General features: G+C 37.6%; 1 protein-coding gene across 23 annotated transcripts in view; it reads left to right on the top strand.

Annotated features, from left to right (window-relative positions):
* The first annotated feature begins 6,906 nt into the window (after positions 1–6,906).
* Positions 6,907–23,265, top strand: part of LOC6504618 (basement membrane-specific heparan sulfate proteoglycan core protein) — a 79,372-nt gene continuing 63,013 nt past the window's right edge. For 15 of the 23 annotated variants that reach the window (XM_044716954.1, XM_032453394.2, XM_032453393.2 and 12 more), the window contains exons 1-2: positions 6,909–7,041; positions 7,801–8,246. In XM_044716954.1, coding sequence (XP_044572889.1) covers positions 8,082–8,246 — 165 coding nt within the window. In that variant the 5' untranslated portion in view covers positions 6,909–7,041; positions 7,801–8,081. Of the gene's footprint in view, positions 7,042–7,800; positions 8,247–23,265 lie in introns of all 23 variants that reach the window. The other 8 variants (XM_044716948.1, XM_044716950.1, XM_044716947.1 and 5 more) reach the window with 2 other exon arrangements.

The raw sequence follows: 23,265 nt of genomic DNA, 5'->3' as shown, positions 1-23,265 counted from the left end.
CTGTTTCTTTATTGTCCTTTAAACAAAAGGCTTAAGCACAGCTGGTAACAGCTATTCACCTTCAGGTGGATAAGTAAAGTAACTTTTTGTTGTTATTTTGAATGGCATTATAATAATCAGAATCTGTAGTCTTGGCCTGTCAGAGCAGTTATCATCGAACACTAAGAGAAAACTATCGCTTATCGATAAAGGAATACTAATACTCTTCCATCTCTAACTCCGAAATAATCCGTTATTTTGTAAAAATGCAAAGAAGTGCTTTTTTTCCATTTTATTACGAAAGTATATTACGATTTATTTCGATTGCCCTCGCTGAGCTTTATGCTGATTTTAATTTTTAAGTGCCACTCACCGGCACCTGGTTGAGAAGATTTTCCTGCAATTTCCTTAGTTTTCTTCGCAGCATCCTGCCATCCCGCTAGCCCGCCATCCTTGCCACCTTGCCACCTTGCCACCTTGCCACCTTGCCACCTTGCCACATTTTGTGCCACATTTTGTTTGCCTTGAATGCTTTTCCCTTTTGTCCATTTCGAAAAGGAGGAAAATAAAAAAGAAAATAATAGTAGTAGTTGTAGTAGCAAAATAAAGGAAAAAACTTGTGCAAATGAAGCGTTAAATTGACTGAGTGCCGTCCAGGAGTGGAGTTCAGGACGAAGGACCAAGACCAGGACCAGGACCAGAACGGAAACGGAAACGAAACGGGGACACACGGCTTCTTCATCTGCAACAATTGCATCTGAATTTCCTCCTCCTTCCTTCTGGCAACTACAACAAAAGAGATATAGAACTACTTACCAACTTTTGTATTGAAGTTGCCATCTTGAGGACTTTAATTGCTCGGCAGGGGCGGGGGGGGGGGGGCGTTCTGACCAAATTAAAAGCAAATCTTCAAGGTCATTACGATTTAGAGGTCATTTCTAGTTAAAATATCTTTCTATCTTTAAGGTTTTTAATTTTTTTTCGCTGAAAACTTTTATATTCTTTCATATTTTGTTTTGTCAGCTGGAGGAGTTGCTTTTTTTTTTTATTTTTTTGACCAAATTGCAGATTTAAGAACCCCTTTTAGTGGGCCACCCCTTGGTACCCTTGGCCCTCCCGAAATTGCACCATTTCTCAGTTCAGAGCAATTTGCGCAAGTTTTATGCTTCAAGTGTGTTCACTTCTTTGTGATTCCCTGGGATTTTGGTAGAGGAAGGTATAATGCAGGTTTTTTGCCTTTAAAATATATAATTTTTATGTTTATATTTTATTTTAATTAAGTTTAAAAGAGACTTTATAAGTTAAGCCAAAGAAATATTAATATTTTATCTAGAAACTCTATAAAGAAATTTTAAAAGATTTCAAAGATCTAGTTAGTTTTCTAAATTTTTTTGTTTCAGTTTGATTTATAGTTTGAACTCTTTTGTAAAAAATAAATTTTAAATATTTAAATCAAATTTCTTAACAAAAATTCAATGATCCTTAATAAAAATCTTAAGATAAAGCCTTAGAATGCAAAATTCTAGTCATTATAATGGTAGAAACTCTTCTAAAAAAAGCTCTTTAATCCTAAAATAAACTTTTTATAAAAAAAACCATAAAAAATACTCTGTTAATTATCTAATTTTTTAAATAGAACTATATTTTCTGAAAATTATTTTTGATTAAAATCTATTTTGAATAAAAACTATTCCCAGGGTATATGAGTTTCGATCCCTAACCTCTAGGTCCTCTACCGCCTGTACCGCCTCTATAACCCCCCAGTATCCAAAACTTTTACGACTGTCAGTTGTGCCGGGTTTGGCAACAAAATTTGTTTAAACAAAATCCAAAAGAGGTCCGGGGGAGGGAAAATCAATTTTTTATTGCCCTGTTGGTGCTTTTTCAGCTTTGTTTAGATTTTTCCCGAGCATTTATGAGCTGGCAGCGCGAAAAAAAAAAATGTTTTTATTTTATCCGATGCCGGTTTCTCTTATTTTTTGGGCTAAAAACAGTGGTTGACAAGTCCAGAAGCCGAAGCCGAAGCCGAAACAGGGCCAGAGAGGCGGGCTATGAGGCAAAGGGGGCGTGGTCCAGGTGGCAAAGAGTCCGAGAGTCTATTTGACTTTTGATTGCCTTTTAATTACCGAGCAGCAAATAAACATAAACAATAGAGGGTGATCTCTATTTAGGGGGGCCAGAACAAATATGCAACACGAAAAAGAACAAAAATAAATAATAATAAAAAAAATAATGAAACGAACAGAAATTATTCATGATTAAGCCGGGCAACGGCCTTCTTTTGTTGGCCAGCTCTTTTTGTTTGTATTTCTTTTTGTTTTTTGTTTTTTATTTGAAATAAAAAAATCTTAAAAAAAAAATCTATCTATATCAGATTGCTATAATTAATTAATTGAATTCAATTAAAACGTTTTTAAGCGGCAATTTAAATTGTTAAAAAAATAAACAAATGAAGGAATATGAATATGAATTAGTTCTTGGATTATATTTTAATTGAAAAATAGCTCATAATCCCTAACTAAAGGTAGATTATTTTTAGATAAAGGATTAGTATTTAGTACTAATATTAGTATTTAGATTAGTAGAAGGCCTTGAAACAGAGAGTAGCTTCTGCCCAAAAATTTTCAATTCCAATTCCACAAATTTTTAACCAAAAACACCTTAACCTTCTATTCCAATCTTAAACGTTGACCCTTTAGCGGCTTTACACTGTCGTTTTTATACAGCATCCCCCCCTCCAAGAAGCCCAAGAAGCCGCCTCCAAGGAGGTCAATTTAATTAATTTGAAACGAAATTAAAGGAAATTTTATTTCGAGTCCGTATTGATGACAACGGGGACTGGCGGCACAAGCCTCGAATGAAAAGCCTCCAGGTAGGAGCTACCTTAATTAAGCTAAAAGCCAAATCTTAGCCAAAGAAAACCAAGCCAAACAATTAGCAAACATTTTGGCAAAAAAAGCGAAAAGTCCTTAGTCCCTAGCTCCGAAAAGAAGTCGAGGGACAGACCATGTTATGACGACAATTGCTGAAACATAAAATAGAATCTTAAGAACGATTTAACTTTTCTTTTGATTCCTTCGAAGGTGATATCGAGGCTTCAATCCCCGATGTCTTATGCAAGCGGCAATTTGCAACTTGCTACTTGCATCTTGCAACTTATGGCAACTTGTTACCTGCCACTTGTTCGGCTTTCTCAGATTGAGGGGGCGAAAGTAGAACTCTTTCAAGGGTTTCCACGTAACCGAATTTCCAGGAATTTCTTAAATGAAAAGGGGGGAAACTATTGACATATATAATTGGAGTATTCAGTTATATGGCAGCTACGGGATATAGTTGGATGATCTGGAGGCAGAGAGAGAAGTCTATGTCCGAAATCTTTAGAGGATAGCTTTAAAATTGAGGGACTAGCAGGCTCTTAAAGAAACTAACGGACAGACGGACACGCGGACAAGATCAAGTTATTTTTCGGAAGGGATATAGTTGGTCGATCTGGACCATTTTAACATATAATAAGACTTACAAGAAGAGGAGTCTATGTGCCAAATTTCCAGAAGATATCTATGAAATGAAGAAACTTACAAGCTTCTAAGTAAACTAACGGACAGACGGACACGCGGACAAGCTCGTATTTACTCTCCAGTAATCCCCTTAAGGACCTAATTATTTATTCTTCTTTCAGAAATTCCTGCTAAAGTATTATGTAACCGACAAACCACTAATTATTCGAATGTGATGGGTGTGTTGAAGCCAAAGGATTCTCCGATTTAACAGTAATTAGTGGGGAGTACCTGGTACTCGGTCGGGTTGCTAATTTGTCAATTGTATTGGAACGAAAATAGAAAACAGTTGTTGACCTGCTTGGCAAGGCTGTGCCATAAAAATAGAAACAATCCGCACAACAATGGAAGTCTAAATTATTCACAACAACAATTAGTTTTCAATTACGAAAATGGCGCCCAACAGAGCGTGTATAAGTGTGTGTGTTTATAAATATACATATGTTTGTATATGAAAATTAAAGAAAAGCCTCACGTACCAGGATGGATATTATTTTACAATTTTTTTCCTTCCTTTTTCACTTTTTATTTTTATTTTTTTTTCATGGAAAGCCAACAAGTTGCCAATGAAAAACACGTGACTGGATGGGGTGTGTAAGAGAGTGTATAACGGTAAACATTTAGTACCGGAAACAGAACAAGATAAATGGCGACACAAAATGGCGGAAGGGGGGAAACGGCAGCTAGAAAGGATAATGACAAATGACTTTTAAAAACTTTTAAAACATAAAAATAAAATATTTGAAATAAAATATAATCTAGATAATAGATCTCTTTAGATTATTTTATAAATAATTTATGATTATCAGTAATCGGATTCCATCAAATGGTTACATAAAAATTAATCTGCTTTTGGCCAGGTCCTGTGCTGCCGCCATTATGCCATTAGACTAATCGTGTTACGTGGCTAGCAATTAACTTGGACACATCGACATAAACATAGATATTAAATATCCAATTAGATGTTTCCTTTTTAAGCTTTCTGAGAAGCTTTTCCTAGCAGCTTTTGTTGACTTGGCTGAAAGCTTTCGACCGCTTTCGGTCAAGTGACTCTCAAACTTTTGCAGCAGCTTTCCAAGAATGCGGCTAACAGTCCATACTCACCATACCACCACGATTGTGGTGAGTTTCGATCATTTAAAAGAAAAAATAGTTTCTTTTTGTTGGGGTTTTTTTTCTCGTTCTCGGTAGATAACCGATCGATAACCTTTTTTTTCGAGTGTCTTCTGGCTGAAATCGTCTTGCGATTGATAATTATTTCCGAATTTGTTCCAATTTCCTAGCCGGGCAGTGCCTGATAAGCTGCCTCACCTTTGACCCTCCAAAAAATTTGTTTATTAGCGGTAGGAACGGTACAGATCCACCATTTAAATATATGCACTGAGAGAAAATATATACTAAATAGAAAATATTATAGAAGTTTTATAGATAACTTTATGGAAGTCTGCTTAGGAAATCTTTTATATATTTTATTAATTTCTGTCTTAATTATAGTCCTCTTAATTTCTTTCTCTGTATTAGACCCATTTCCTTGACATATGTTTGTCCGTTTCTTAATGGACTCTAATTAAGTCAGTTTTTGTTTGAGTGTGGGATTTTTTTTTTCCTTTATTTTTAGCATCTTGGAGCGTCTTATCAGCAAACGGAAGCTGTGCCCCATCAGAAGGGTAAAGGGGGGCAGCTATCAGTGCAGCTCAACGGCGGTGAAGGTGGGGGAACAGGGTGAGGAGAGGGGTGGTCCAAAAAAAAATCGCAACGTGTCCATTGGTCGACAATTGGCCCCCGAACCGCTCCAAGTCCGGAATTCCAGGCCAACGCATGCGTCGTACTTGGATGTCATTGGGTCAGGCGCCAATGGGAAGCCTGCTTGGCGAAGGAAGGGCCAGGGGAGGGGGATGGGGAGCAGGGGGGGGTCCGAAGGTCATAGGTGACCAAGGGTCTTAAGGGATTAATATTCAAAATATATCATAATTAGCTATTTATTTTGATTTTTTTTTAAATATTTTCTTTTTTAGTCACTTTTCTTAAAATATTAAGTATACGCCCTGTTCTTCACACCATTTTCAAGCAAAATAATCAAAAAAAATCATTTAAAATTTAAATTATTAATTAAATTATGAATTAAACTAAAGCTTATCTTATCTTTTAAGGTAAAAAAGCATATAAAATTTTAAAATCAGAAAGATTCAACACTGCGTATACTTAATATTTTTCAAAATTTCAAAAAAAGCAAAGAAAAAGACTCAAGACCTAAAGTATGTTAAATAAATATGAATTTAGAAAAAATATTTGTAGTATTTAGTGTTTATTTGTAATAGCAAGAAGCAAGAAATCAAATGAGAAACTTAAGCAAACCGAAGCAAGCGAATGCTTTGCCAAAAAGCATGCTTTTTGCAGCGCCAGCATGCTTCTTCACCTGGGCGCCTCCGCCCTGGGCACTTCACACCTGTCCCGGATACCGCCCACTACCCACCCGGAGCATGAAGTTTCGGCATACCGAGAAATACCAAGAAAATACAAGTATTCTTGGATTCAGATCGGATCGGATCAGATCGGGGAGGAAAGTGAAAAGCAAGTCACAGCTGCACATTCTTTAGTATTTTTTGGATCTCCTTTGGGATGCCTTTTCGGTTCCTAAGGACCTATATATATAATCTTTCAGATCTCGGGAGTTAAGGGAGTTTGAGGTTTGATTTTTGGTATGCAGAGGGGTTTTTATATAAAGAGTTTAAGAAATATATTTTTATTTATAAATTATAAAAATTGTATTAAAAAAATATTAATCTAAGTAAAATATATATTTATTATCTTTTAATTTTATAATTATTTGTATAAAAACATTTTTAAATATTAAAAAAATCCTTTTGTTGTGTCCTTTTTTTTTTCAAGTGTCTAAATGCAAAATACTTTTAAGAAAAAGTGCGAAATAAAAAAAAGAGAAAAACGGTTAATGGCTCTAGGGAGAGTGAGTGGAGCAGACTGGAACTGTCTGGAACCGGCTAACGCAGCAACAACAACAGCAATGGACTGAAAATGGCACTCGCCATTTGACCTACAGAGGGGGAACCGAAGCTGGGCATCCTTCTCGCGAGAGAGCAGGCGCGCCTAACTTTGCGTAAGTCAACACCTACGCAATGGGAGGGGAAGCTCCACCACAGGAGAGAGTAACTGTAATGGGGAGAGAGAGTGGGAGCTGCATCGACGCAAGAGGCTTGAGCTTGGGTGCAGTGGCGAGTCACTTAAGCGCCGTTAGGTCGGCAACAGCAATAACAATAACAATAAAAATTACAATAACAACAAGAGCACGCAAAAGTTTTGTGCTTTTTCGTATCGGATTCGGGTTTCCTCGTGTGTCGGGCAGAGGCATCGGGCATCGGGCATCAGGCAGCGACCGAGGCAGCGGCATCGGCATCGGCAGCGACAGAGCCAGGCGGCACCGCAGCACGGTTCTTGGACTTTTTTATTCGGTTGCGCGCCATCGTCCGAGGCGGTCGCACAGTCCACGGTACGTTCTCCTGGCCACCGATTCACCGACACCGACTCTCCACACCAGACTCTATACCGCTCGAATATTTTTTTTAAGTGCTCTCTCTCTCTCTCCACCCACACCAAGTGCTGGAAACTCCTTTCTCAAAGGATAAACCCAAAGTTCATAACGGATCTGAAATAAAAATAATAATTATTTAAAAAAAAAACCGCTACTTTCTTATCCTTTTTTTTTTGTTTTTTTTTTACGATCATCCGTATGAGTGATTTTTGAAAAAAAAAAAAAAAGCGCGCGTGTTCAAAAAAGAATAATTTTGATGAGAAGTGTCGCCTGGAAAGGAAAAGGAAAAGAAGATGAAGAAGAAGAATAAATAAAATGGAGGATTCAAAAAGGATGGGGGATTAGCGAGAAGTGCCCTGATTACCGTTAGACAGTGTCGGGAAGGGAATTCTTCTGCAGAAGAATCTGCGCTCGTCTCATCTTCAGTTGCAAGCCTCGGGTTTCACAGAGAATATAGAGAATCAGAGGAAGAGTTCTGATTCAGGAAACTTTTCGCTGATGTTTGAAAAAAAAGCTTCTCTTTTTTGTGTTTCTTCCAAATCTTCACTTCTCTTCTCTTTTCTTTTCTTTCCTTCTTCTGTTTTTTTTTTTTGTTGGTCCCTGCACGGAGAAGAAGTTGTTAGGACATTAGAGTGGACCTTAGTGTGGTTAATAGATCATATGACTCATTGTCCTTGCAATTATTTCACAACTCGCTCCACTTTTCTCTCTGTGCAGTGCCATAACCGTAACCACAACCTGCCAGCCGTTCAAAAAAAAAACCCAAAACTCAAATACGAACCGAAAACTGCCTTCACCAAGTACCTAACCTAAAAAAAAGCTGCCAAAAGAAACCAAATACCAAAAAAAAAAAATATACAAAAAAAAAAAAAATAAAATAAAAAGAAGAAGATAACCGAATACCCCTTCCTACCACCTTGCACCACCACCACCCCCCCAGTAACCAGCACCACCACCACCCCCCCAAACCACAGCATCCCGCAACGTTCGTCACGAAAATGGGATCGCCGGGATCCCAAACGCCGCCGGCATCCGCGATCGCGATTTCGTCCTCGATCTCCTCCGGCCGAAGGAGTCAGTCGGGATGGCTGCAACTGCTGCTGCGTGTCCTGGCCGTGGCCCTAGTCCTGAACTTGTGTCATGCCCCGCTGACCGATGCCAAGGTGAGTTTGAAGAGTTCTGGGAGTTCTTTCTTATGAGAGTTGTGGTGTTTCTAAAAGGGTTTTAGTTTAAAAAACTAAGAAATAAAATTTAAATAATATTAATATTAGGTTTAGAACTAAAAAAGAGATAGAAGAGAGCTGGAAGATGATCTAGAACCTTTGTAGAATCTTATTCCTTATAGAGAAGACTCTCTTTTTTAAAGAAATCATCTGAAAATAATAATATTCTTAATAGTTATCATAATAATAATAATAAAATAGTAATAATAATAAAAAATGGAAAACTTTTCAACCAAAAACCTCTTAAACCCATAGACCTAGAGCCCCATAGGCCCATTAATCACCTAATCATTTATTTTCCATTTATTTCCGAAGACTCCCTCTTCCCTCTTCAATCTTCCAATCAAAAGAGACCCACTCTCCCCTCGGATGACACAACCCGACGAACTTGAACTATTTCTTCCATGACACACATATGTGGCACATACACACACACACACACCATAGCAGCACCCGAATTAGCATAAAAAATGTATTTTATTTTCGGGGAGATCTGTTGCAAAGACCGGATTTGGGGCCACCGCCCGACCATAAACCAAATCTCGGCCAGCTGCAGGTCATCCTCCGGGGTTATCATCACACTTCAAAAAGTGCCTTCAAGTCGTTGAATTAATTTCCTTTCTTCCCAAAAAAATAAAATATATATATTTTAGATGGCGATTGTTGTTTCGCCAATTGTCCCAGTTCCAGTTTCTAATTGTCCCGGGCCGGACCATGATCGGGGATCATAATGGAGCTCCCAGATAGCCGCCTCCTTATCAGAGTGTTAATGACACAGACGATGCCCCTGCCCCTGTCACTGCAATCAAATAATTTCTTAATTTAAAAATTTTTGAAATCAAAACTTCTAGAGGTTCTATATAGACCGATCTGTTGTTTATTCCGACCAATTCCGATCTGATCCGGGGATGTGGTACACTTTTTATCACATCGGAAGTTGCGTAAATGAGGTCGATTCGGAATTGTGTCGCCTGCCCGGTCGTATATCGCCTGGCCGGGCCTTATCTGGGCTGGTGGTGGACTATACCATACATACATACTATACTATATATGTATGGTGGAGGAGGAGTACATACACTTTCCAGAAGTAACTCCCTAAGGAGGTCACTGACAGAGCCGATAATACCATCCCTGGTACCATCCGGCGTATGAGTATTATTTCGCTCTCTCTTTTCAGGTGCAGGATGGTTTTTCTTATAGATGGAGTCTCACTAACCCCATCTAACTGAGAACATACTGTACTATTACTATAAATATTCTGAACTATGGTGTATTATGGTTGGGAGTACTTTTTTTTGGATACTACTGCTCTAAAAACTCTATCTAGGTGTTATAATATGATGACAATATAATGATATCTTAGGAACTTCATCTAACAAATACTGTTCTATACTATAATATGGATACTATACTATGTTATTCCGCACTATGGAGTACTTATGGATATTATTTATCCAAAAAACTCTATCTAGATGTTATAATAGGATGATATATGATGATATCTTAGGATCTCTATCAAAGTTATACTGTTCTGTACTATATTACTGTACTATATTATGAATATAATACTATTCTCTGGCTTGTAGTACTTACTAGTAGTACTTATGGATATTATTTCCCCAAAAAACTCCATCCAGATGTTATAATATTGCTATAATGATATCCTTCTAACCTCATCAAACTAACACTGTACTAAGTATAGTACTAGGGATAGTAGTAATTACTAGTGTGACCATGTTTTTGGATATATTTTGGATAGAAGTACTATAATTTCTTCAAAAACTCTATCCAGATGTTATAATATTGTGATGATATCTTTGTCCCTATACTATATCCCTATACTATGGGTAGTAGTACTATTTAATGGATAGTAGTGCTATGTTTTGGATATTATTTCCCTAAAAAACCCTATCCAGATGTTATAATATGATAATATGATGATATCTTAGAAACCTCATCAAAGTAATACTGTTCTATACTTTATTATGGATACTTTACTAATTTATTCCGTACTATGGATAGTAGTGGTACTAGTAGCACCATATTTTGGATAATATTTCCCCAAAAAACCCTATCCAGATGTTATAATATGGTATCTTTCCCCTAAAAGTTTTCTTTTTCCAAAAAGGGAGGAGTAGTGTAGTAGAGAGTGGGAAGAAGTTTTCTTTTCCGGTTCGAACGTATGTCTCATATCTCCCGGAGATTGGCTCCTAGCCTCAAGTACCCCTGATGCCCCAAGTACTCTCTGCCCCTTCCCTACCCCTTCCCCATATCCCCTCCCCCTCCCCCCTGCCTGTCAAACAAACTGTCAAAATATTTGCATCATCAACGGCAACTGCAAACCAAACAATAAAAAAAAATGAAAAAAAAAAAAATTAAAACAACCGAAAAAAACCGAAAATCCGACACAGCTTTTGTTGTATTTTTTGATTATTTTTTTGGGGGATTTATGTTGTTGTTGTTGTATTTAAGAAGAAGAAGGAGAAGAAGACACATTCGTTGGCACATTCCCCTTCTTGTTTTCTCTCAACTTGGACGGTCTCTGTTTCTGTTTCGATTTTGTTTGTTTGTGCAACATATGGACACAAGATGTTGGACCCTCGATCACACATGTGATGTCTCCTTCTCTCTATCCCCCTTTAGTGTATCTGTGTATCTGTGGGATATGTATCTGTATCTCAGACATTCGCATTTCAACGAGTAGAGTAGCCAGCCGACCGACCGACCCACCGATCACATGCAATTTTCTGTGGAAGAGTCATGCGAGCATTTGTTTAAATATTGCATTGAGGCTGACTGCTACCCCCCACCACCACCCCCCCTTCTAGACCCACTTGAGCTCAAGTTCAGACAGTAAGGGGGGGGTTGGTATTTGAGAAAAAAAAAAAGGGGGGAAACTGCATCAGGGGCAGGGACAGGGACAGGGGCAGGGACGAACTGGCACACTTAAAACTGTTTATACGCGAGGTGCGAGGTGCGACTCTAAAGTGTCTGGTTACCCCCCCTCTTCTGCACCCCCCTTGACTTTGTCAATTGGCCTGGCCCATAACTTCCGGGCAGCCATTAGTCATTAGGCCATATCACCCAGTAGGATGCGTATCTTCTTCTTTAGCGATCTTGGATCCCGGGATCCATGCCACCCTGGCCCGCGTCCAACCAGTGACGTAGTCACCAGCCATGCATCGGGAATGTGGCAGAGAGATGGGGCAGAGACATGGGGCAGAGATGAGGCAAATGGCTATTAATAGAAGGCGACAAGACACCAGAGACACCAGCGACCAGAGACCGGAGACCATTTGAATTTGAAGTTCGGGAGAAGGGCAGTGGGAGATGGGAGATGGGAGCTGGGCAGCTAGTGGGGAGTGGAGTGTGGAAAGTGGAGAGTGGAGAGTCTGGTGGGCTAGGGTTCGATACTCTAAGAGGGGTTTCATTAACATTTTTTTTATTTTTTTGTTTATTAAATTATTTTTAATTATTTTTAATTAAATTATAGTCTTGAAGTTTTTCTTAGTTTTAGTGCTAGTACTAGAATTAGTATTAGTAGTAGTAGTAGTATTAGTATTAGTATATAAGTATTTTTTAGTACAAATAGGTCTGTTAGTAGTAGATCTTAGGAGTCTTAGGTTGGAAACTCACCAAAGCAGATCTATAAATTTTTTAAAAATAATTATTAAATTATAGGTTTGAAGATTTTCTTAGTACTAGTACTAGAATTAGTAATATTATATTTATATGTATGTAGTACCTAGCATTACGTATTAGATCTGTTAGTAGTATTCTAGGTATTATAGTTAGTAGGTCTTAAGGCTCTAAGAGTCTAAGGTTCGAAACCCTCTAGTGGAGATCTATTATTTCTTAATATTATTGTTATTTTTTTAATAATTATTAAATAATAGAGTCTACAATGAACTTTTCTTAAAGAAACAGTCTAAACTACCATAGAAATAGTAATTCTGATAGTGTAGAGTTCGAATCCCCTAAAAAAATATATATTTTTTGGTGTTTTTTTCTCCAAAATTCTAGAAACATTATAGGAAGGTATTCTATTATTAGTTTTTTTATATATTAGTATAGTAATAGTTAGTATTAGTTAGTATATTATTAGTATTAGTATAGTATATCTTATAGAAACCCTCAAAAAAAGGTTACTATTTTTTAAAATATTTTTTAAACAGAAATTATAGAACGTAAAGTAGTCTCGAGTATAGAATATAGTACAGTACATTTATAGTAATCTCTCTCAAAGTACACTCTTTACAACAGACTCTTAATTACCCCCTAAAACAGTAATCTAAAACCCCTAAAAAAAGGATTAAAAAAGCAATTAAAAACCTTGAAAAAAATGACTATTCTCGAAAATATTCCATAATTGCTGATGAAATGAACAAGTTAGTGAGACTTGTGACTGGATAATTGAGGAAGGAATGTGAAAATGGAAACCCTTTAAAACGGCAGGCACGATGAGCTGCCCCCCTTAGTTCTCGTTTTTCAAATTGGTTTTCATTAAAGTTCATTCCACCCTCGATGGTGATTTGAAGGCAGGTGGCAGAAGGAAGCTATTTCTGAGCAATAATGGCAAGATATCTATTTCAAAATATAGGTATATATTTTTTATTTTTTATTATTATTACTAGCAGACTAAACAGAGCTAAAGTAGAGTTCTTTTCAGTTCTCACTCCAACAGTCTGTCATATTTTTTTTTTGTAATTTAATATTTGCATGGCATGGCTCTGTGGGATGACTAGACGAGAGTCTGTAGTACAGCCCTATATAGTATATAGTATATAGTATATAGAGAGTATATACATATATATCTAGAGCAATTATTGTTTGGCTTTATTGCGTAAAGTGTTTAAAATAGAAAGAGAAATAGAACCTATTAACATTCCTAGTTATTGCAAAATGCACTGCCAGTGTGTGGGTGTCTACAAATATGTACCAGAGAGCCAGATATTACAGAAGATATACTATATATATAGTATATTATATATATAGGTCTTGTGTCATCATCCCAACTGTCTGAAATAAACTCAAAATGACGCCATAAACAAGTCTCTTTTTTATTTTTTCTTTAAAATTGCACTTAAGTTTTAAGTATTTTATGCGAAAAAGTGATCATAAAGTATAGGGGGCGCTGTCTACAGTTTAGTATTCTGCTAGAATCTATAGGGATTGGTCTACTCATTGGGTATTCCAGGCATGACACATTATAGAACTTGTAGAAATTGAAATAAACTGGTTTTTGGGATGGGAATTATAAAACAGATATTCTGGTATATTTGCTTCCAATTAAAGGAATTGACTTTCTATTGCAGATCAATCAGTAGGTTTTTTTTTTGGGAGGAAGAGACTTTAATAATCTTTTAATAAATATCAGAAGCAGAGCCCCAAATGGGCTGCGGCTTATATAGATGACATCAGAATGGGGGTCCTCCCCCTGGTTGCATCATCATCATGATCATTATTTGGAGCATGACGAGGAGAGGCCTTCTCGGGAATTAAAATAAATTAAAAGGAGGCAGTCCAGAAAGTTAAATTTTTATTGCTTATTTCACATCATTTCAATTTAAATTAATTGTTTGGAGTCAAGACTTGAGGCAGTGCTTCTCGAATTCATTTCTTTTCTCCATTTCTTGAAATTGTTTTTTTGTTTTTGGAAGTCGCAAAGTGGCGATCAAGTCGAGCCAATTAATTAGTAAACAAAGCATAAGAGCAGCAATCAAACAAGCCAGCCAACAGAAATACTCAAAAATTGATGCATAATTATGCAAATTCCCTTAATTTGCCATTGCCTTACGCGACCTGCATATATTTATGCTTAAATACGCTTCGATTCCCAACAAAAAAAACCAAAAAGAAACCAAAAAGCATGGCAAACACTTTGATTTTCAACGCCAAGCTATCGCGATCGCTATGCTTATTTTATTGAAATCGAAGCTAAAATTTTGGAGGCATTTGTCATGGCCTTTGTGGAGGAATTTCTGGGGTATCTATTGCCTCCAAGACACTCTTTTTTGGGGTATAGAGAGGAATATATGATACCTGGTACTTCTAATAGTTGTTAATAGCTAATTTTTGGGTATATGATACCCGGTACTACCCTCTCTTATAGCTCTTTTTATCGTTTAAGATCTATAGTATCTTGTGCAGTCTGTTTGAAGTTAAAAAAGGAGTATATGATACCCGGTACTACTCTGTATAATACATATATCTGTACTATATGATACCTGGTACTGCTAGTAGCTGTTGTAGCTGATTTTTAGTGAAAATAATTTAGAAAAGGTTGTCTAATTCTTATAGTAATTAGTTATGAGAGACAAGAGAGCTTCTTAGGTATATGATACCCGGTACTGCTACTCCTTCTGCAAAGATTCTCCTATAAAAAAAAGAGTTTAGGTTCTGTAATCGTTTTTAAAAATTATTCTAATACCTGGTACTACTACCTTTTCAAGCTATACCCCTTCTATAAGCCCTAGCCCTAGTCCTAATCACCTCAGATTACAACCATAAACCCAATTAGGTCGTATAATTATGATCTTGAGAACATAGTCGGGCGATAACCCAATCTCGATCGCAGCTGGAAAGTCAATAATGTGACATAATTGAAGAGTGTTTGGAGGTTCGTGGTTCGATGTTCGAAACTTCCTACTAAAATGGCATAAAATATTAATGTATTTTATCTCTTTTTTGTTTTATTTTATTATTATTCCCTCGTGTCAGCTACTTTATTGATATTTCATCGAATTTGTTTTATCGTTTTCTTGTTTTTTTTTTTTTTTTTAATTTTTTGTTAACAATTTTCGGCTAATTACCGGCCTTTTCGGCTTTGGGGCAGTGGAGTGGAAAAGTCAATTAAAGAAAAATGTCTAAAGTCAAGTCAAAACTGGAAAGGAGAAAGAAAAGAAATAGTCTAGAATGGCAGATAAGATATAGAAATCACCTACAAGGTGGCATAGTTTTTTCTTCTTATTGTTATTGTTGTTTCTATTGCAGTTTCATGCTCTCATGATGTTGTTGCCAAGTCGATAAGGCCAATACTCCACTAACTGATATGAGTGAGGTTCCATGGAGGTTCCATGGAGGTTCCATGGAGGGATTTTGAATCGGGGCAACTATTTATAGAGTATTATATGGTATATTATAAGTGAGATACTTCTAGTTACTTCTAGATACAATTGTATCTTATTTTTTGGCCTTAAAGTCATGTCTATAACCTGACCACCTGACTAAGCCTCTTAGAAATTTTTCTTGATTTTATTTTCTTGATAAAAAAAAAATCAAAAACTTGACTCTTTTTTTGGAATACGATTCTGGTGTGGTATCCAATGCACATTATTATGCCCGTTTTCTGTTTTATTTTTCATCTAGAATCAGCATTTTGTGGCCAAGTTCATTAGCTTCTTGGCTACTTGGATCGTTTTTCGGTTTTCTGATCCAATAAACTGAAATAATGACAAATATTTTGCTAGGATAGTGTTTCTCTTTATGATATTTAAGATTATATATTTTTTTAAAGAAATAGAAACAAGTTCTCTTATAATTACCCCTTACCCCTTTTTTTTAGTAGATTTATGAATTAATAATTCAATTAAAAAAACATATTTTTTTCTCTTTTTTTTACAGGTATGTGTGATGGAAAAAAATTAAAAAAAAAATGCAAAATTCGAGAGCTGCGAGCTGAAAGGTAAACAGACTGCTTGACGCTTGGACCATCAGACCGACCGGCTGTCTATATATACAGACTTGTGCATATATATGTATATATATATCTACCGATTTCTGGCGATCTCCAAATGAGCCCATTAGCTGTCAAGAGACAAATATTTGTCGCTGTCGCTGCCCGTCCGGCCTCAGAAACAGAAACAACTCGACTTTTGGCCAAAAAAAAAAAGCTTCTTCACCAAACTTGATTTATTTCCTGTTTTTGTTTCGAGTGTTTGTTGTTATTTTTGTTTAGCTTCTGCTGTTGAAACGTGCCGCCAAAAAAAACAATAAAAATAAAATGGAAAAAAAAATAAAATTAAATTTAAAAAAATAATAGTAGAAACAAAAAACCCAAAACAAAATAAACTTTCAGACAGCCTGTGATTTTGTCTATTTTTTTTAAATCTATTTTTAGTATTTTTTTTATTTTTCTTTTATTTTTTTTTTTACCAAAAAAGAGTAAAGAAACCTGACCTTGGCTCTTAAACTCTCAGACAGGGGACATGGCCAGTGGCCACCTTTTTTTTTTTTGTCTTTTTTTTTGTTGGCAACAAGATGTTAGGAGCAGATAGGCCCATGGATGACAGAAAATAATAGACAGACACATTTGGATATTATTTGGACTCAAAATAGACACATTTCTTGAGAAAACAGAGCTTACTTTGGGGCTTTTTTAGGGTTTTAAAAATAAAGAGTTGGAAACTGTTTCAATTATTATTTTTTTGACAAATTTTTCAACAAAAATAGTAAGTTCTTTAAGTAATTTTAAGTAATTAAGACTTAAAATAGACAAATTTCTTGAGAAAACAGAGCTTACTTTAAAGCCTATAAGTATTTTGAAACTTTACATTTTTTATTTTTTAAACATAATTTTTTATGAAAAAATTAAAACAAAAAATTGATAAATTTTTCAATTATTATTTTATTCTAGCTATTTATTTAAACTTTAAAGCTGAATTTAAAACCTAAAAATACTTGTTTTTTCGCATAATTTGCCACTCGTATAGTTCCCTGTTAATGATTTCCATTTTTTTGATGACTTTTCAACCTCGAAACTGTCTAGTTAAAAAGCTCATTACTTTAAGCAGTAGTTAAGTGTAAAAAACGAACAAAAAACAAGCCATTTTTTCTCCGAAATTTGCATAAAAAACACAACAAGTAGGAACATTTACGTTTTTTTTTAAATGTTTTCCCTATAACTTGTTGCTTTTGGGTCATAGAACTGGTGTTTATGATACTATATAGTATATATGATATATAGATGGATAAGTTGGGGGCAAGAGGGGCAATGGTGGCAAGGGTGGCAAGGGGGGCAAGGTGGCAAGAGGGGCAAGGTGACTGAGGCATCTTTTTTGGGTCTCATCGACAGTTTGACAGCCACTGATGTATTGTCAGCTGGTGTCTCTGACTTCTAGACCCAAATATGATGGATGGCCCCATACACCACTCCCCACTCCCCACTCCCCCTCATACATGCCACATGCCACATGCCACCATATAGAGACCAGATTTTTGTAGAATACCCTTTGTAGGTGTGTCGCAGCTTACGCTAATGCAGTTCAAGTGTTGGAATCATGGAAGAAGTAACCTTTTTGTTCGACTGCCGCCTAAAATGTGCAGCAATGCGAGTCGAGTCGGTTGTTGTTGTCGCTGTCGTCTTGGGCCTGGGCCTCCCCGCCCATCTACTTGCCCCATTGCATGCCCCTTTGGCTTGCCCCTTGAGCCCCCCCTACATACCTGGCCCCCAGTCGAGAAGAGAAGGAATCAACAAGCCGCACTGTCAAGTAGTTGCCTCCTGCCTTTATTTTTTGTTTTTTGTGACAAAGCGTAGAAGGCCTACAGCCACAACAAATAGAAAGGCACTGAGAAAAATGGGCTGTACTTCAAAGAGAATAAAATATTAAAGAGATTTCATATTAGACCTTTTTTGGCTTACTTTTTATAATTTTATATAATTTTTTTTTAAGAAAAATAGGCTTTTAGGTGACATTTTAGGAAAAGTTTAATTTTCAAAAATTTTCAAAACCCTTTTTGGAAACTTACTTTTGAAAATTATTGAAGACTTATTTTAGTAGTTTTTTTTTGTATAGTATTTTAAATATATGTTAGGAGTTTGTTTTGGATATTTTTCACATTTTTAAGTTAAATTTTGAAAAAGAATTAAGGCCTTTTTTTCAAAAATTGTTTCCTAGAATTTCAAAAATGAATGAAAATATTTGTTTTAATCTTTTAAAATATTATAAATTGCTTAAAAAACTTTTCTAAATACTTTTTAAGGTTTTAAATTATAAAATTAGTAACTTAACTTGTTATTTTTTTAATATTTTATATTTTAATACTAAACAAGAAAGGAAAGCTAACTTCGGGCGGAGCCGAAGTTGATATACCCTTGCAGTTCAGTCGCAGTCCGCTAGGTGGCGCCACCCATCTTATTTTATTAGATATATAGCGGATCGTTTATAGTCGGCCGATCCTTATGAAAATTGGCAGATCAGATTGTTTTCCCCAAAATAGAATCTGTACCAAATCCCATCTTTCTAACTTAAAAAACACCAAAGTTATGCCAATTTCGATCGTTCTATGACAGCTATAGGATATAGTCGGCCGATCCTTACGAAATTTTGTACATAAGATATTTTGGTCAAATATAACATGTGTAGAAACTCCCAACCCTCTAACTTAAAAAACACCAAAGTTATGGCATTTCCGATCAATCAGTTATATGGCAGCTATAGGATATAGTCGACCGATCCCGGCCGTTCCGACTTATATACTGCCTGCAAAGGAAAGAAGGGTGTGTGCAAAGTTTCAACTCGATAGCTTTAAAACTGAGAGACTAGTTTGCGTAGAAACAGACAGACGGACAGACGGACAGACGGACAGACGGACCGACGGACAGACGGACAGACGGACAGACGGACAGACGGACATGCTCATATCGACTCAGGAGGTGATCCTGATCAAGAATATATATACTTTATAGGGTCGGAGATGTCTCCTTCACTGCGTTGCACACTTTTGACCAAAATTATAATACCCTCTGCAAGGGTATAAAAAAAAGGGATTAAAAACAATAATTGAAAACTCTCTTAAAAAAATGTTAATTTTTTTTACTTGTACTGTATTTTTTTAAGTGAAAATCTTAAGAGATTTTTACGCTGACAGAGACTGCGGCAGAGACTGAGGCAGAGTCGCCGGCAGAGACTGTGGCAGAGACTGTGGCAGAGACTGGGCTGTAATTACGTTTACTTGTTGTCTAGTGTGGCACTCTCTGTGGCATTCTCTGTGGCACAGAACAGGGCTCTGCTACCGCCCTCCCTCCTTGTTGTAATACCTTTAATAAGCAGGATGACGTTGCACTTGATGACAACTGCATCGGTTGATAGTGGGAGCGAGCGAGAGGGGGTCAGAGGTTGCCTTTGTTGCAAGTTGCCATTCTGTTACTGTTACTGTTACTGTTTTTGTGCTGTGGATGCCGCACTTGAGGTCATCCAGGAGGCCATCCACTTTGTCCCAGTCTCAGTCTCAGCCTCAGTCTCAGTCTCAGTCTCATAATGAAGCTGATTCTTGTGGCAGCCGATATGGGTTGGGAATACCCAGATATATGCTCCCATTTTCGGTCTAACTTTCCATCCAAAAACGGAGATCTATGGCCTGCCATAAAAGACACCTCGATTTCTGGGGAAATCAGACCTTATCTGATCCACATTAGTGTCATTATGATCCCTCCCTGGGAGTTGGGGGAGTCGGGGGCGTCTCTGAAATCCAACCAACGTGCTTTGCATATCGAACCGCGCCCACTTGGTGCGCCAAACACGTCCCAACTGCCTGGGCTCAGACAAAAAAAAAAAATACTGGAGACTGTCTTCTGGGGGGAGAGAAGACTAGACCGGATAATTTATGTTTCTTCCTCAGCCTAAGACGCCTTCTGAATACTTGGAGCCTTGGGGACGAGGCACCTTTTTGGTGCTTTTGGCCGATTAGTGGCCGATGAGGTAATACATATCTGGGTAAGGCGATAAGCCCGATCGGAGGTCGGTGTGCCGGCTACGATACGATACGATATGATAACTCAACCGGCGGCCTGCGTCAATATTTGATTTATAGATATGGCCCAGGTCTAGCTCTCTAGCTCTCTACCTCTCTAGCTCTCTCTCTCTCTTTAAGCCAATTTAAATATTTAAAAAAAAAAATATATATAGAAAAAAAATACGTCTTAAATGTTAATTGCTGGGAGCCGCCTTCGTCATAAATATTATTTCTAAATGGAAGCATCGAAGCATTAATGGCACACGTGCATGCTATGCCCTCTCCCTGTCCCATAAGGAAGCTGGTCACACCAAATTAAAAAAAGAGAAATAAACTTAAATAAAGAGTGATTTGTGCGTACTCCCCCCTTCGGTTGCTCAGGTAATTGAGTTTAAAGTCCAAGTAGCGAAACAGAAACAGAAACAGAAACAAGCAGGAAGTATAACGAGAACTGACTTCCAAACACTCTATTAGTGGAATTTTTGGCTTAAAAGTTGGTAAACTAATCACATTTGAGCTAATAAGTCTAACTTTCTGTTAGGGTATTGAAATAATGCCATTAAACTCTATGAAAAGCGACTGAACTGTGAAGCAGTCTCGCCCAAAGCTGACCTACAAGACGCCATTCGTCACTCGCCTCTCGCCGCTCGCCGCTCGCCTCTCGCCGCTCGTCGCTCGCCCGTCTGTGCGTGCCTAATGAGTTACTGAAATGCAAAACCGAAAATGTTCATGCGACCCTCTGCCATTGTGAGTGGCTGTAACATATAGCCTGGCCCACATAGACACTGCAGATTCACAAGTACAGTGAAGAGTGGTATTTAAGGGATTTAAGAGGCTAATTATTATTATTTTTCTCTATAATTTTAATAGTTTTAGAAGTTCTATAAAGAATTGTAGAGTTATAACTATTAAAAATTGGTAGCATCTCTATAGGAACTCTGATCTTAAGTGAAGAAATCATCTATCATAGAGGGTATAAGTCATATAGGCCCCGTATTCTTAAAAAAATAAAGTTTTAGAGGTTCTATAAGAGTTCTACTATAGTTCTATTACAAAGATATAGCTTATTATACATAATTATTAAGGTATGACTCTATAAGAAACAGTTCTATAAGAAATATTATAGACTTTTTATAAATATATCTTTTAAAGATCTAGTTAAGTCTAGTAAGAGCCTTGTAGACCCCTCTTATAACAAGTTTAAGGCCAAGATCTTCAATATAACTTAATAAATATTAATCCCCTGAGTTCCCTCCCTGTCAGGCTTCACTGTGTCAGCTGTCTGGCTCTTAGTAGCCGCCGCGGAGTCGCTAAAACAAATTGCACGCAATTAAACACGCTCCGAGCTGCAACCACTGCAGTGGGAGACTGGAAGACTGCCTCTGCCACTACAGAGCGCCAGGGGCACTGAGTTAGTGGGTGGGGTTTTCTTCTTTTTATTTTATTTTTTCCCCCAAAACAGTAAGCCTCTTGCACAAAAGTTGGTCCACCGGTTTCTGCTCCTTGGGCTTGAGTTGAGTTTATTTTTTTTTTTATATTTTTTATGACTGTGTAATTTCGATGTTAACATCTTGATGGCCGAACTTTGATAAATGGCCCATGGGATTTGGGGATTGAAGATTTCTAAGCGATGATAGTGATTGGGTGATTGCACTCTTAGCGCCGGTGGCGAAAATGATTTATTTTTTTACGGCCATGGCATAGTGATATCATGACTAGGCGGTCTATGACATCATCTTGCTGCAACTCCAGCTCCCTGGCTGCTTTTTTTTTTTAGCTCGAATGCAAATGACACAGTGCCCCCTCGAGTCCGGTGACTGATGTCTGAAAAAATGCCCCTTTCTGACTCTCGGAGACGACAGTTCGATAAGCTACCGAGAATAATTGTCTGCTCGGCTCCTTGAGCAGTCAGGCGAGTGAATAATGAATATTTCCACCAAATCAGTGACTGACTAGCAGTTATCTTCTATAACTTATCGCTGCCGATGGCTGGGAGTATGGAAATGGCTGTCAGATGGGTTTTCTTTACGATAACTCTGTCCTACTTGTTGGTTACTCGCTACTCGCTGTGGTTTATAATCTAACGAGTAAGTGTGCCTTGTCCGCCTGTCCGCCACACTGTCCGTTGGATAAATCTTTGCAGAACCCTGAAATTCCTGAAAATATAGAGTTTAAAGAGTCTGATTCTGAAACAGAAGATAACTGTTATCGCTACTCGCTAAAATTCATAAACTAACGCGTAGGTTTGCCTTGTCCGCCTGTCCGCCAGACTGTCTGTTAGATAAATCTTTGCAGAGCCTGATTCTCAAAAGAAGATAACTGTCATCCAGGTTAAGTCTATTTATGAAATATTTTAAAAATATTTGCCCTACAAAGTAGGCAAGAAGCAAACCTGTTGCATGAACATCTCTCTCGATCTCTCGACCATAAATCTTTAGCATCTGAATAATTATAGTTATTCGGTTGAATAGTGGCATTTAAATGCCAGCAAATGATGATGGATAGTGGCTGCATTTTCTCTAAAAAATATATCTCCCCTCCATCATCACGGAACGGCTTTCCGTCAGTTGTTCCAGACTGATGTGCTGTGTTGCTGTGGTTACAAGGTCGCAGCCAGCACATCGTCTCACGAAAAGGGTTAAAAGGTCAGATTGCAAATTGTGGCAAGAGGCAGGGACGAGGAAGGGAGGGAAGGGAGGGAGAGGTCGAGGCAGACAGTCAAAACTTGCAAAAGTTTAGATAAATTAAAACTGAAAACACACGTGGCCGCAAAAATGTTCTGCCGACACAGAAACTTTAACTGATATTTTGCAAAAAGGCTGCCTGGCTAGATGGCTGGATGGCTGCCTGGCTTGCTTGCCGTTCCTGCCACATATTGTTGTTTTCGTTTTTGTTGGTCAAATAGAAATTGTTGTCGAAGCTCTCCAACCATCCTTCTGGCCACCATCCATCCCACCATCCTTTCCAACTGGCAACAGGAAGCCAAACTGGCTCTGAACTTGCCGCTTCTAATTGAGCTCAGGTTTCAGTCGGGAGGCGAGAGCCAAAAAACCAGGAGCTGCTCCTCCTCATCCGCCCAAGGAGCTACCTCGCCGGCCATGGAGGGTTAAGCGGGCCAGTCTCTCGGCCGGAGGCCTCATTAACCCGCCAGGGAGCCCAGAATAGCCATCGCGAAACCCATCTCTTAATTAGGAGAGAAGGCCAATTTTCGACTTTTCAGGAAAGG

Source organism: Drosophila ananassae, chromosome XL, assembly GCF_017639315.1.
Source record: "Drosophila ananassae strain 14024-0371.13 chromosome XL, ASM1763931v2, whole genome shotgun sequence".
In the NCBI taxonomy this organism is placed as follows: domain Eukaryota; kingdom Metazoa; phylum Arthropoda; class Insecta; order Diptera; family Drosophilidae; genus Drosophila; species Drosophila ananassae.
The sequence above is the reverse complement of the archived record's forward strand: the minus strand, read 5'-3'. Positions and strand labels throughout refer to the sequence as shown.